Source organism: Homalodisca vitripennis, chromosome 5, assembly GCF_021130785.1.
Source record: "Homalodisca vitripennis isolate AUS2020 chromosome 5, UT_GWSS_2.1, whole genome shotgun sequence".
NCBI lineage: Eukaryota > Metazoa > Arthropoda > Insecta > Hemiptera > Cicadellidae > Homalodisca > Homalodisca vitripennis.
The window spans coordinates 80,368,911-80,385,982 of NC_060211.1; the positions used below are offsets into that span (position 1 = coordinate 80,368,911).

At 30.3% G+C, this 17,072-nt stretch overlaps 1 protein-coding gene across 3 annotated transcripts in view; it reads left to right on the forward strand.

Moving 5' to 3' along the window:
* The window catches only part of LOC124362429 (transmembrane ascorbate-dependent reductase CYB561-like), a 36,523-nt gene continuing 19,451 nt past the window's right edge, over positions 1-17,072 (forward strand). The window contains exon 1 of one of the 3 annotated variants that reach the window (XM_046816920.1): positions 1-1,161. In XM_046816920.1, the coding sequence (XP_046672876.1) occupies positions 1,128-1,161 (34 nt within the window). In that variant the 5' untranslated portion in view covers positions 1-1,127. Of the gene's footprint in view, positions 1,162-14,345; positions 14,653-17,072 lie in introns of those variants that run through there. The other 2 variants (XM_046816921.1, XM_046816919.1) reach the window with 2 other exon arrangements.

Here is a 17,072-nt window from a genome sequence, read left to right on the forward strand (position 1 = left end):
CTTGTATAATATCTGTAGAACTTGTAAAGCTACATATACCAAACTTTGCACATAGGTATTAATAGTTAAGAGGAATACTCACAAAAATAATTGTGTGGTTTGCTTTAATATTAACAAAATAGCACCTTTTGAAAATGTTTAAAGTAAATAACAGTATAGTTATAAAAAATGTACAAGATACCTACTATTTTTCAAATTTTATTACAATTCCAGTAGTACTTGATTCAATGAAATATGTCAACGCATAAGTGAATATAACCTCTTTAAAGATATGCTTGCTCAAGCTGGGAACAACAAACATGTAAAAATATCTGATGCCTCTTAACTGACAATAATAATGGTTGCTGTAATATTTAAGTGGCTGGTTATTTTCTAAAGAGGACGGGAAATAATCAAACTATAATAAAGTAATGGGAAATATTTAATGAAGGTAATTATTTTACAAGTTGAACATGAAATTACTGAAATATTGCAATATTTTATGTATTTTATATCACTGGTTGGAAAGGGTTTAAGAAGATATACATAATGAGTTAATCCTCAAGATTAATCAAGAATAAAATAGTCCAAGCCTAACCTATTATATATAATATAGTAAACGACTGAGGAAAAAAGGATTGGACCATATACCAAATAATGGAAATCCTGAGACTAAATTTAATGTCCTATTTTTTTTTTTATTTCCATTTTCCACTCTAGACAGTTAAATTAAATGATGACAGCAAGACCAATTCAAATATTTAATCATGAGATTGTGAAATAGTTCTTAGTAGTGATAATAAGGAAAAACCTAACAAATGCCCAAATGCTACAAAAAGTTGTTATGATCTGTACTGTGTAGAAGCATTATCACATTATCATAAACAGTACTTAAACTTTAGTTTTCATCAGATACCAGTCTTGAAGTAGAATTATCTACTGCTACCATTTTTGTAACAAGATAACATAAAAAGGCTTAACATTGTAAAATACTTGACTTGGACTACGTGCAAAGCGGTAACCACTCACATTAACTTAATACCAGTTGTAAGCTGGTGAGGTGGAAAGATTGGTCCTGATAACACCTTGTTACTTGCATAAAAACTTACTTACACCTTCACAACTGCAAAAGGTTTAACTATTACAACATGTTTCAGTCTCAGAATTCATCAAAGTTAAATGGTAAGTTTATAATAATTCTCTTTAAAAATAAATTGAAATAGAAATACAGTACTCCAAATTTGAAAAAACCGTTATATATGTATTTATTTTAATTTTTGTTAGGTGCATAGTGTATATTTTTATAAATTCATTGTAAAGATGTATTCTTTCTGAGATATAAAAATGTAAATTTATATTAAACTATAAAATTCTACTAACAAAGTCAATTATCAGTCTATTATACCACTTTGTTTTTGTTTTTGATAAATTTAGGAAATGCGGAGATGTTGTATAAAACTTGAAAGAACAATAACATTTTTAATACTAAAAGTTGTTAAATAAAGCTGTTAAAGGTAATGGCCTAGATATATAAATGGATCAACAATTTTTAAACGTTTTGATCAAATACAGTAGCATGTTCTTGTCGAAAATAAAGTGTGCTTGTGGATAAGATCCTGATTAATAGAATGTTACATTTCTGAATTTCTAATTTCTAAGGAGTTTTGATTAATTCTAGAATTAAGAGGTATTTTTTCTTTGATAAAAAACAATTTAAATTCAAAGGTTTCTGACAAATGTTAATGTTTTCACCAAATTCTGATTCCAAATGACTCAGAATATATGCAGAAACTGTTGGAGCTCATTCTACATGTAAAAATAATGATAAAAGTAAATATAAAATGGGTCTGGAAATGCTTTGTCAGTGAGTTACGCCTAGTGAAAGATTTTGCCTAGATTTCAGCTCACCATTTATAATAACGTCTTCCTGAAATTCTGATAAGGTAGATTAATGGGAGAATTAAATTGTTTCTTATGGTTTTTGACGTGATAAATTGAATAAAATAGATTGTAGAACTATAAGTTAAGTAGATTGTGAGAAAACCCGTGTCAAATAAAAAAACTTGAGTGAAAAACTCATTTTTTCATCTTTGGATAACAATAACTTTGTTATTTTACCAAAAAACTAATCAAAATGTTTAATAAAACTTGTGTCAATTCTAGACTAGTTAGAGTCACAAAAACTTTTTCATTATTATCAGGAACATAGAAATTTGTTGTTGATGTGATCAATTTTGTCTGGCCCTTAAGTTGTCATTTTAGTTTCTACATATGTCTTCAAAGTTTATATGAGTCAATTATTTTAAAACCATAATCACAGTATTTGGAGTTAGCAAGTTCAGAAAATCTACTTGCTTTGGGAATAGGTTTTGTCAACATATACAATTATGTCTTCATCAGGTACACTTCAAAAGGTCAGTAATGTGGATTATAAATAATAAAGGGTCTAAAATGTAACCCTGAGGTAGTGAACTATATGTTTTTAATTTAAATACCATGGAGTCCTTCAAGATTTCCATCCTCTGCCTTAATTACAGTAAGTATGAGTTTATCCATTGCAATTAAATTTTTTAAATTTTTAATATTTCAGCTTAGCAAAAATAGTGTGCTAAACACAAACAAATGCCTGAATTAGATGCAAATAGTGGAATGTTACCACTTTTTAATGGAATATGTTACCTTAACATAATTTGAAAGCACTTTTAAAAAATTAATAAATATATTAGTGGAAACTAGTCTGATGTGCTCTATTTGCCCTTACATAACTCCAATATATTTTGATACTCTGACTATGCCCACATTATAAATTTCTCCTAAAACTGATTCCATAAAATTAGAAAAATATTTTTTATTAACGATAGTTAAGTTTTGGAATCACCAAATGAAATGTTAACCAGATATTATTTATTGACATATTTTATTTCTGGTGCCGTATGAAATTGTTTTAATAATCACCACTTCTGGTTGTTTGTTACTTGTTATACTTTTCTTAAAGTTAAGTGAAATGTATAAATAACATTATTATTTATGTACAATTTTGAAAATTAATTTCAAGCCAAATCACTGTTGTTGGCTAATTAATGCTTAAATAATTAGTTGTTATAAACTTTAATATTTATAATGGAAGATTATGTAACAGTTTTGTTCTCACATGATCAGGAAACTTATTACGAGGAGTTGGGTATTTCTGTTTTTATGTAATTGACTAAACTTTATATTTGTGTGAACTTCACTGTTTTCATAAGGTTTTTTAAAATGTAGTGTATTTTAATAAATAACAGGAGAAATGTCATTAATATTAATATGAGAGTAATATATTATGTAATCCTAAGTAATATGAAGAAGATAAAGTTACAATTTCAGGATGTTTTCTATAACTAAGTTTTTCAGTAGTCCTAATTGCTTTCTTTAGGATTAAGAATAATCATTGAAAATAAGGATTATCTTACTTAAATTGTGTTTAAATTACAAGCTATCACACTATTACTACAGATTTTGTAACATCAATACAGGTATGTAATATCTTATTTTAAGAGTTTTGGAATAATAGAATTTTTCTAAATTTCATATTTAAATGTTCTAAAGAAATTCTTTTTTCTGACATCATTCAAATGCTGAGCCCAGCTCAATTTTAATGTCTATGAATATAAATGATCAACAACATCAATTAAATCATTATGTGACATCACAGATGACAGGTGCAGATTAAAATTTTGATAAAAACTAAAAACTTTTGATTTTTGAAAATCAAATGAATTGAAACTGGAAACTGGAATGAATTGAATTCAAAATCTCTTTATTCATAGAATATACATTTTGTATACACAGAATAGCATAATAAAAATTACTTAACTAATATACTTATAAACTAAGAGATTATAACGTGATAAATTACCCTAAACCTATAAATAGCTAATTTAATCACAAATGCCCCAATAATTGAAGCTTTATTTGGTTGTGTAATTTTCTGATCCTTTTGTTTCTATTAAGACATTAACACCAGTGGGGCTTGACCTGGAATCAGATCGTGAAATAGATTATTGAACATCTCTGAAGTAACACAAATATCTGTGCAAAATCACATTCAATTAAGTAGTTTCTGAGAATTCTTGACTAGTGATTAATTTTGTCAATTTTTGGTATGGTCTTATTTAAAACTAATATTTTCTGAACAAACTCATCTAGCTTAATATAAAAACATTAAAAGGGATTATATTCTTTTAAAATTAAATTTTACCATTTGGCACACTTCAATGAGTATTTAGACAGCTTTAAATTTACATAGTTGTGAATTACATAGTTGTGACTATAATTGAATAGCTCCACTGCAATACAAAAGAAATATCAGGTTTATAAAAGTGTTCAAACTGTTGACAGAGGTACAGCAAGAACTGTGACTTAAAAAAATAATAGTTCTATTTTAAAATAATCTTTCCAGCTCAGTCGGAAGAAGAGGGTAAATTTTTTTGACAATTCCTATATTAATAAATTTTTCTTATGGGATTTAGATGTATTTGATACATCAAAAACCATTTGAGATTCACAAACATTGTTAGTTACAAAAATATTTGGAAGCGTCATAAGCATTCCAAAACATACCTTATTTTTTCTTTAGGTTCATAGACAGACATTGTTTATATCTGAATCATATACATATACATGATGCATATCTCAGTCATCAGTTCATAGTCAATATAATAACTATTAAAAAAAATATATATATATAAAACCGTCAACCTTATTGATCTAATCCTTAATTCTAATAAACAGAAATTCTTGAACACTGTATAACTTTTTTCAACTGGGAAAGCTCTAAGTTTTTTCTTAAAACTCCTAGGTTATTATTTCACTGTTTAATTTCTACCTAAGATGATTATAAAAGAAAAGTGGTCCTATGAAAGTATGTCACGATCAGAGTGTTTTAGTGTGCTTTATTATATATCTGTGACATCCACCAACTGATGGTTATTGATGGTCCACATTATTTACCCTGCAGATGAAAAATTAGGGCAAGGTAAGGATATTAAAAAAACGCAAAACCCCTCTGCGTGAATTTAATGGAGGTAGGTAGCCCTTTAATGATTCGGAAAGCATTTTTTTGTACAAACAACACATTGGAGACACGCTGAGGCTCACCCCACACCTCAATCTGCTGTCATGACTAAGGAAAATCAAGAATTGCTTGAAACCAGATTTTTTTGAGTTCAACATAAGATGGTTGACTGATAGCCAACTTATAAATTTCTGAACTGAGTTGATACTCTGTTCTGGAAATCAGATTGAGGACCTCCGAACAGCAGAGTTGCATCGACTGCATAAAATATGGATATTGCTAAAGGAATATGAGCAGCAAGATCATAAATGCTAACAATGAAGAGCAATGGTTCCAGAATGATTCTCTGGTGAACTCCAAGCTTAAATTCTACATAATCAGATTCGATTCCTGAAATTTCTTCAAATTGCTTCTGGTTAGTAAAACATGATCTGAACCAGGCAGGGGGAATTCCCTGTACACCACATTTTTCCAGCTTCTCACAAATGTATCGTAATTCCCGGTCAAAGGCTTTGGTAAGAACACAAAATATTCTCAAGGCCGGTCCATGCTGATGAAGATTTGATACTATGTCCTTTACAAAATCCATGATTACTTGAGTGGTTGATCGATTTGCTCTAAATCATATTGGTTCTGTATGAAGATGTTATATTTGTCCAAATGAGCTAATACCTTAGCATAGACAACTTTCTCTTATACTTTTGACAGTGTACATAGAAGAGCAACAGGGCAATTATTGTTAATGTTACTTTTGTCTCCCCTCTTAAAAATAGGAACCACCTATGTCAGATTTGTAAATATCTGACAAAATTGAAGAGTTAAACAAACAAATAAATAGATCAATAATTGCTGAGTATATTTTTTAAGGAGAAAGCTGGAAATGTCATCATTGCTAGTGGACTTTCTTGTTTTAAAAGAGAGAATCGCTTATTCTATTTCATAAGAAGAAACAGGAGGAAAAACAAAGAACTGATTGTCAGCACGGTTTTTTTTTCAATAATAAAATAGATAATTAATTATAAAACTGAGAGAATAATATTTATTTATAGTAACTCACTTTATAAACCAACAACTACATAATTTCTCAAAAAGGAATAATTTCAACAAATCAAATTACAGTTGATACAATAATATCAGTACTGTTGAATTTGATAACCTTGAATGTTAGATGACGGGTTGGAATGTGAAGAAATTATCTCCGAAGAAGTACATGGGAAATGGTTATTAAAAAAATTTACGACTTTAGATGGTGACTGAACTGTTTTGTTGCTCCTTGGTCTTATAAGGTCAGAAATAACGAAAATAGTTTTGATTCACAAGTCTCCCTGCGCAACACTTATCAGATTCCCAGATAGTCTTCTGTGTTTTAGTCTTGTTACCTAGCTAAAGTGAAATCATTGAACACTTCTTCTTGAGTTAAAGCGTATGAAAAAGTGTTTGCCTTTCTCTTAAAAGCACTTTTAAGGTTGGATCCTTAGAATCTCAGCCAAAATACCCTAATCAAAATTCAGTTTGGACGGCTGTCATATTGGAATGAAATGGTGCTCCAACCTGCTGGCCACTGGACAAGGCTGAGACATTTTTAGCATCAATTTTTATACCGTTTGAACTTTGTATAAGTGTTTATTTTGTCAGTTCTTTGTGGTCAAAAACTTCTTATGGGGTATACATGTAAAGTAATTGATATCTTAAAAACCATTCAAGATTAAAGCAAAATTGTTTACTACAAGAAGTTTAGGAAATGTTTAAAGCATTCCAGAACTCGTTTTATTATTTTCTCTAGGTTCATTAATAAAAAAGTTGTGAATTAACAAACACTTAAATAGGCCCCATATTGGAACGAAACGAAACCAACCCATTTAGCTAAGATATTAATTTTATAAGACAGACTTTTGTTCCAATTTTCAATTTGTTTGGGGATTATTTTTGGGATAGTTATTATTTCCACAAGATGCGTTTAATATATATAATAAACTTTGAAATGTGGGTGGCTTTAGGCTCTAGGGAGCATGTTCAGTGAAGTTATGTAGAAACTTTCCCTAAGTGCTTGTATACAAAATCTGCCAATAATCTGAAAGAGGCAGTTTTATTACACAACACAAAATTAAATCTACTAATTATAGGAGTTCAGTTCTGGAAGATCTACAACCTAAGATTATACAAAAGCAAACAATAAATGAATGTTCAAATTTGTATGGACACAGTTGAAAAACTCCTCAAATCATTAAATAAAAAGTAAAATTATGATTTATGGACTTGATGAGAAGTCTATAAATTGATTAAGACATCTTTAGCACAGAACAACGTATAGAAGTCTCACTGGAAGTCTGTTTACAGCATAATGTGATGGTCAGACTTAGTAACACTGTTGACAGGACCTATCACATCTTTAATTAATTCTGTTGACTGCAGTTAGACATTTATGTTTGGATTGTCTGCTTTTTAGTGTTGACAGAAGTTGATTGTGTTGAATAGTTTATGTTCACTTGTGAAAGAATTCAGATTCCATGTAAAACTATATAGTTCCTCTGTTGCCATTAGTTCATTCAACGCTTCATTCATCTGTTACAATATTACAACCCTGCTTCATTCATATTCACCTAAAAAAAACAGCATCTCAAGTTGGCAACTGATAAAAAGACAATTAAGAATAATAGATTGTTTTCTGATATTTGGAATAAACATTATGATGATGATATCAACTTCCAGGTGGTGAGATGTTGACGAGTATACTCTACAACCTTGGTAGTGAAGTGTCTGTCTACGTGATGTCTGCCGTACTTGTAAAAATGATTATCTACTACAGTTTTACACTACAAACATTCTTTATCTAACCTTGAATGTTGAGTGTGATTGGAACTGTTCTTTCAATAGTTCCTTATTTGTATCTTATTTCTTTATTTGAACAATTATACCTTTTTAAGAATAGAATAGAATATAGAATAGAATATATTTTATTGCGTTGACAATATATATTACATTGTATTGCAATAGTCAATAATACCAATTTTTTACAGTATTTATCTTAAAAACTAAATCCATTCACTCGACTTTCCATACAGTTGCACGCAGGCACACATTCATACACATACAAAATTCATAATTCGTGGGATCAACCCCCAGGATTGCAACACTGCCGCGAATATCAATCCCAAGTGTGCTCCATAAACTCGCCAACTGAGTAAAAAGCACAAGACACCAGGTAGTGTTTTAATTGGTTTTAAATTTTTTTGGATTTGTTTCTAAATTTAGTGTTTCAGGGAGATTGTTAATGAATTTGATCCCAGCTTGAGAAGGGAGGCGTTCAAATGCTGCTGTTCTATGCTGTCGGGCTCGAAAGCGCCCCGAGCTCTTGTCTCGTATTTGTGTATATCACTGCCCTGCGGTCAATATACACTGAAATCGACAGTAAAATGAAGTCTCTAAAATATACAAGCTGGGTAGAGTTAGCAAGTTGAGCTCCCTGAAGGCACTTCGACATGACTCTCTGTTGTTCAATTTTGCGATGATTCGAACAGCTTTTTTCTGCAGTCTGAATACTCTTTCCAAGTTTGATATGGCACAACTGCCCCACAGAGAAATTCCGTACGACAGGTATGGAAATATTAATCCATAGTAAGCCATCATTAAGACATCAGACGTACAAAACTTTGATAAATTGCGAAGGACAAAAATTCCAGTTGCCAATTTAGCACATACACTTTCAATGTGAACTTTCCAGGTTAACCCTTTATCTAGGTGTATTCCTAGAAATTTAGCAGAATCAGTTTCTTCCAGAAACAATGTTATCCATCATTACTGTTGGGGTTTCATAAGTATTCAACCCACGTAAAACAGAAGTTGATGTAATTTGTCTTTTCATGATTAGTTTTGAGATTATTTACCAGAAAATTTTGAATGCAGGAGTTAAGATCAATGAAGGTTTGAATCTCCAATGTAGTTAGAGAATCAGCCCGAAAACAGAGAGTCGTGTCATCTGCGTATTGAATGATTTTCCCATATAAGGCTGACCGCATGGATATTATTCACATAAATCAAGAAAAGGACAGGACCCAAGATTGATCCCTGTGGGACTCCTTGGTATATTCTAATAGTACTTGATACTGCATTCTGGACCTGAACACATTGACTTCTACTGCTCAAGTATGAGTGGAGCCACTGGTGTGCTGTCCCTCGTACACCACAGCCTTCCAGCTTGTGTAGCAATATACCATGATTAACAGTATCAAACGCTTTTGAGAGATCAAGAAAGACACTGAGCGTTCTTTGGTGTGTCTCAAAGCCCTCCACAATAAAGTCTACAAGTTGGGTGATTGCTCCAAAAGTTGATCTTCCTGGTCTGAAACCAAATTGTAGATCAGGACAAAATTTTTGTGTTTGTCAAGAAAATTAAGAAGTCGGTCCTGGAACAGTTTTTCAAAAATTTTGCTAAAAACAGGTAAAATTGAAATTGGTCGATAGTTATCCGCTAACTTTGGATCGCCTTTTTTGAAAACAGGTACGACTTTTTGCCAATTGGAGTGCGGATGGGAAATGTGCCAGTTTCAAAAGAAACATTTATGATTTTTGTTCAATGGGCTTAATATGTGCTGATAACATTGTTTTATAAGCCACATTGATATGCCATTTATGTCATTGGAAGTTTTAGCTGAAAAACTTCTTACAATACGTCGCACTTCGTCCTCACACACAGGAGTCAGAACCATAGATGAAGCAGGGGTATGTGTGGTGACTGTATCCAGTTCCAAATTCACGGTCAGCATCAAGAGAGAACCAGCCACTGAGGAGAAAAAATTTATTAAATTCCAAAGCTATTTGCATTTGGATCGGTTAATTTTATCCCATCAGCATCAAGCTGAATGGATTTTTGAAGATGCTTTATTTGTTGAGTTTTTTATAATGTTCCAAGCTGTCTTAGAAAAGTTAGATGACTGTTTTAGTTTATTGTTTATTTCGTATGATTTTGCAGCAGTTATTACTTTTTTATAAATTCTTTTGTAATTTCTATAGAAGGATTTGAATCTATAATCATTAGTGTTCCTGAATATTTCATTATAGAATTTTAATTTATTTCTAGAAATCAGAATTCCAGGTGTTATCCAAGAATTCTTCTGAACTTTACCTTTTGTTTTTATTTTCCTAAGGGGACAGCAAACATTTAAGTGGAACATGAAACAACTGTTGAAGGTAGTCGAATATTGTGTCTGCAGAAGTAAAAGAATCTAAAAAAATCCAATTTTCATCTGCCAGACATTTATTTAAAAAGATTTATATTATGTGGATGGAAATTTTCTCCTTAAAATAATGTTGTGGGATTCTTGGCTCACTGAACATCCACGGATCACCACTCCTGTGCGTAATGGTCGGATATAGCAGTGTTTCAGCACTGACACAGAAACTATTGAGTACGTTTGTTATGACATTATCAATGGCAGTGCTCGATGTCGCTGTCACACGAGTTGGCGAGTTCACAGACCAGCCAAGACTAAAAGATTTGAGCAAGTCTCTAAGCTGTTGAGTTTGCTTATCATTCATATTTAAAAACATTAATATTGATATCCCCCATTATAACAAAATATTTTAAAAAATTATTGAGGAGATAGTTTAGAAGCCGCTCAAGTCTCTCGAAAAAAAAACACCAAATTGGCCATTTGGTGATCTGTACAAAACCAACTACAGCAATTCTCCCGAGAGAACTCAAGCAGACCCTCAACTCCAGCCATCTCAAAATCTAATTCAATTCCTACATTAAACCTCAGTGGCTCAGACTTGATTCGATCTCGAACTAAAATTGCTACTCCACCTCCCTTATAAAATTGACGCTGAAAGGATTGGGCCAGATCAAAGTTAATAATTTTGAAAAAATTTATTGTTTCGTTTGTAAATCCGTGTTCCGAAAACTATGAAGATGTCTTGTTTTAGTTCCTCACATAGAAGAGAAAGTTCATCTAACTTATTTGTTGCAGTTTGAGCATTTTGGTGGACTATGCTGAACGTAGAATTTGTTAACAAAGTTTTATGTCTGTGTTTTACTTTTTGGAAGAGGTTTAAGTTCTGTGTTGCAACTCTGGGGGTGGAACCTGTGTCCCTAAAAAATCATCTGTACAAGTTTTGTTGTCAAGTTTTGTTATAGTTGTGGTAAGCACTGGCCAAACTATATTTAATAGTTTATATTTAATAGTTCTCCAAATGTAATAGAACTTTTTATTAGAAGCTTAACAACATCATTGTGGAACAGTGGTATTGTTCTGACCTTTAGAAAAGCTGAAATAATAATATCATGCATCCACCACAGTCAATTTGTTAAACTATGATATATCTCTCAGTAAATTTTATATTTTTAATACCTTTACTGTGATATGAGACATTGTACCAACTATAGAAAAGCTGGAATAGTATGAAGGTTGCTGATAAAGTTTTGTGATATATGAAGAACTTTTGTGCTAACTTACCAAAATGTTAGGTGGGATCAAAATAATCTCCTATAGCGTCAATGTCTCAGATCTTCCCTGATTGAAAGCACCCAGCTACTCAACTTTTGGAATGTAATCAAAATATTTATGAACCTCATCATCAATTTTGGCTTTCGAAGTAAAGTGATGATCACCATGCAAATGTTTCTTCAGATTGAAGAATAACCAGAAATCGCACATAGCAAATGGGGTAAATAAGAAGGGTGTCCAACATTTTGATGAGTTTTCGGCCAAAAACCCTGAAGTTTTTACAGCAGTGTGAGAAGAGGCAATGTCATGATGAAAAATTACACTCTTAATGTTGAAATCCTGAAGAACTTCTGGTAAGCATTGATCAGTATACCACCTTGCTGTGACAGTCCATTGTCCATCCAGCATAATAGCCCTTTCCTGAAGAAAAAGCATACATTACTTACTTCACGAATTGTAGTTTCATGACATATTTCATGTGGGGGATGGAAATAGGAGGGTATCTAAAGGGTTAAAAATATGAACAATAATTTTCTTCTCAGATCATATTTTCTTTATACACAGAATAGCTTCATACATTTAAGGCAAATCGTCAGACACATAAATAAATGTTAAATCAGCGTCAGCAATCATTACAGAACCTTAAAGGGGCATATTTTAGTCTTGTAATCAAGTTGTAAGACTATTACTAATAAATAATTAGTATCATTCTGATGCCTATATTTGTATAATACTGTATAAGATTATTTGACAGTTATAAAATTATTGTTTGACAGCTAAATCTTTAATTTCATAAGAAAACACTGAATTTATGTACTTGTTTTTGTATAGCTTGGCAGAACAAATATTCAAGAAGTACTGTTTAATGAATATTTATAAAGCTATATCGAGGTATCTTTAAGTTTACAGCATAAGTACAAAAAATTAACACTTTTATAAACTTTAATTAGAGTATAATTAAATTATTATACTCAATCTTAGCTGGTCTTTGATAACAATGTCGAAGATCTTAGTTATCACAGGGACAATGGAAATAGGTCTGTAGCTGCTTTCTTTTCACCTTTTTTAAAGTGAGGACCATCTTAGAAATCTTCAATTTATAAGGTAGAATCCACTTGCCGCACATTTTTGGCACCTATTCTATAATTTTGGATTATTTTCACCTGGGAATAGCATGTTAATAACTTATTTTTCACTGCACTATATGTTGTGAAAGGAAAGGGATAAATTTTAATAAAATTAATTAGATAAAAGTTTAAAAAATATTTGTGCGTTAATGGAAAATACACAGGGTGTTTAGAAAAGGGTGTCACAAATTTCTGTGGATGATACTACTGAAGAGAATTTCTAACAAAAGGTTTCCTATAAACATAGGCTTGAGAAGTGTTTCGTTTAGCCACTCGCCGGCTTTTTTGTATTTTGTATAAAAAAACTAGTATCTGTAAAACTAGTAAAGCTACAGATACCAAACTTTGCACATAGGTATTAGTAACTTAGAGGAATACTCGTGAAAATAATTGTGTGGTTTGCTTTAATATTAACAAAATGCACCTGTTTAAATTGTTTAAAGTCAGTAACAATATAGTTATACAAAATTTACAAGACACCAACTATTTTTAAAATTGTATTACATTTCCAATGGTACGTAATTCAACGAAATCTGTCAGCGCATACTTATGCTTACTTGAGCATAACTCTAAAGATATGCTTGCTCAAGCCGAGAGCAACAAACATGACAAAATAGCTGATGCCTCTTAACTAACAATAATAATGGTTACTGTAATATTTAAGTGGGTTATTATTTTCTAAAGAGGATGGGAAATAATCAAACTTTAATAAAGTAATGAGAAATATTTAATGAAGGTAATCATTTAATACGTTAAACATGAAATTAATTAAATATTGCAATATTTTCTGTATTTTAGAGCAATGGTTGGAAAGGGATTAAGGCGATATATATATATATATATATATATATATATATATAATTAATTAAATCTCAAGATTAATCAAGGATGAAATAGTCCAAGCCTTACCTATTATTATTATTATATATATATATATATATATATATATATATATATATATATATATATATATAGTACTAAAATAGTCAAAGACAGAGGTAAATTGGATTGGACCTTCCTATACCAAGTAATGGAAATCCTGAGAAGTTTAATGTCCTCTTTTGATTGTGAAACCTTTTTTAATTTCTATTTTCCACTCAAGATAGTTTAACCAAATGATGAGAGCAAGACCAATTTAAACATTTAATCGTGATACACTCATGGAATTGTGAAGTTCTTAGTAGTGATCATAAGGAAAACCTAGCAAATACCCAAGCACTAAGAATAAGTGTTATGATCTGTACTTAGGAGCTAAGAAGCATTATCACATGAGGGTACCAGACATATACAATGTCAAGAGAACCAGCAATTATGAATTTATAAGCTCTTAACTGGGGAATTATCCATGTAATTATAAATATATATATATAATATTTAATATGTAAGTATGATAGCATTAATAATAGTAAAGCAATTAAATTGTAAAAAAATAAAGAAAATAATTCCACTTAAAAGCTATAATATATGATTTAATAAGTTCTAATCTCTGAGAAATAAAATATATATGTAAAGTCTTGATCACCCACAGAACGTGTTTTGCATCACCAGAACTAAAGTTACACATGTTCTAGTAGTTTATATATTTTAGGTATATAAGATATTTTATGATCCTTGTATTAGTTTTATTATGAAATAACAGATAATCCTCCTATGTGTCTTAAAACATCAAGGTTCCTTCATTAAAAAAAACTGTGCAGACAAGAAAATAATAAACAATTTTTTTGATGAGATTTTATCAACTAAAAATAAACAAACAGTACTTAAACTTTTGTTTTCATCAGATACCAGTCTTGAAGTAGAATTATCTACTGCTACCATTTTTGTAACGAGATAACATAAAAAGGCTTAACATTGAAAAATACTTGGACTACGTGCAAATCGGTAACCACTCACATTAACTTAATCAATGTCAGTTGTAACCTGTTGAGATGGACAGATTGGTCCTTATAACACCTTGTTACTAGCATAAAAATTTACTTACACCTTCTAAACTGCAAAAGGTTTAACTATTACAACATGTATCAGTCTCAGAATTCATCAAAAACAAATGGTAAGTTTACAATAATTCTTAAAAAACAATTAAAATAGATATACTCTAAAATGGAAAAAACACTATATATATATATATATATATATATATATATATATATATATATATATATATATTTATTTATGTTCAAGTGCATAGTGTATATTTTTATAAATTCATTGTTAAGTATTCTTTCTGAGATATTAAAAAAAGAATAATTGTGGATAAAATCCTGTTTAATAGAATCTTGTATTTCTTAATTTCTTAATTCTGAAGAGTTTTTTATTAACTCTAGAATTAGTAAGTTATTTAATAAAATACATTTTAAAATTAAAAGATTTCTGAAAACTATTACTGTTTTCTACAGATTCTGATACAAAGTGACTCACGAATCCCTGAAATTCCTGAAATTCTGGTAAGGTAGTTTTAATGGGTGAATTAAATTGATTCTTATGGGTTTTGACCAGATAAATTGAATAAAACAGATCCAAGAACTGTTAGTTTAGTACTTTTTGAGAAAATCTGTGTGAAATGCAAACAATTGAGTGAAAAATACATTTTTTTTCATCTTTAGGCAACAATACCTTTGTTATTTCACACACAAAAACAGATCAAGATTTGTAATAACACTTGTACAAACTTGTATTCAGAACAAAGCGGTGTAAATAAAGTACACCGAAAGTGAATAGATGTTTGATTAAATGAATTTTGATTTATAATAGTACAAAGTAAAATTAACGGTAAAAATTAATCTAAAATTATTCAACCAAATTACAGAAAATTTTCAATAGTGTTTCTTCTAACTTCAATGCATTTTTCTGCTTGTTTAAGGATGGCTCTTGTTCCTTTTTGTAGTTCAATAGGGCTATCCTGTAATCGCATAAAAGCTTCATTAATATGCCTAAGTAGCGCCTCATGGGAATAAACTTTAACCTCATCAATTTTCTCCATCTATCCTCAAAAGCAAAACTCCTACAGCGTGTGATCTGGTGATCTGAGTGGCCAGTGTATAGGACTGATCCATTTATTTTGACTGGATGGACTGATATACAGTTGTTAGGTCTAAAAATTATTTGAATTCTACAATTCAAATCATATCATTGATGAACATCTGCTTATTGTATTGCCAACTTATGAAATAACAATTTCCTGCATTATTCTGTGTTTTTAAATCAAATTAAATCAAGTATGTCAGCACCTAAATGCACTGCTAACATCAGTCTACTCTATGAAATAAATTTTTATTTAAGAATTAATTAATTTTATCTTAGTAGAAATTTAATCTTTCCATTGGTTAATTAACAAAGTTATTGTTAGTCAAATGTAAAAGGCGTGTTGTATAGTTATAATCAGTTAAAATTAATTTAATCAAACATCTATTTGCTTTCTGAGTACTTTATTTACACTGTTTTGTTTAGAATAAAATGTTCTACATGTTTATTCTGTAAACATTTTGATCTGTTTCTTGGTAAAATAACAAAATTATTAATTAACTACTTAACTTCCAGTTCTGGGACTTGTTTTATTAATTTAATCAGGACAAAAACCAGAAGACACGAATTAATTTGCTCCTTAATCTACGAGTACCATACCAGAATTTCAGGAAGACCTCATTTTACATGGTGACCTTAATCCGGTTGAAATATTTCACTAGTTGTAACTCGCTAAGAAAGCATTTCCGGAGCCGTGTTTATATTTACTAATTTCATTATTTTTACATCTAGAATGAGCTCCTACAGTTTCTGCATATCTTCGTGAATTGCCCTGTATAAGTCCTGGTGGCAGATTGATAAAATATTTCGTACCTATGTAAATGTTGTCCCTCTCTGGAACAAGGTGGTAGTTTTCATATACAATATCCCCTTTATTATTATGTTTGTATACTATAGTGAGTTATATTCCTCTAAATTGACACTTTAAAACAAACTGATTAGTTATATTTATTATATTTTCCAGATACAGCTTGCAATTCTAGTCAAGTTAAAGCCATACAATTTTGTCATTATCATCAGGAACATACAAATTTGTTGTTGATGTGATCAATTTTGTCTGGCCCTTAATATTGTAATTTTCGTTTTTACATAATTTATGTCTTCAAAGTTTATATAAGTAATAAATAAAATAGATAGATAAATTGAATAAAATAGATCGTAGAACTATTATAAGTTAAGTAGATTATGAGAAAACCCGTGTCAAATGAAAAAATTGATTGAAAAACTCATTTTTTCATTTTTGGATAACAATAACTTTGTTATTTTACCAAAAAACTAATCAAAATTTTTAATAAAACTTGTGCCAATTCTAGTCTAATTAGAGTCATAAAAACGTTTTCATTATAATCAGGAACATAGAAATTTGTTGTTGATGTGATCAATTTTGTCGGGCCCTTAAGTTGTCATTTTGGTTTCTACATATGTCTTCAAAGTTTATATGAGTGGTGA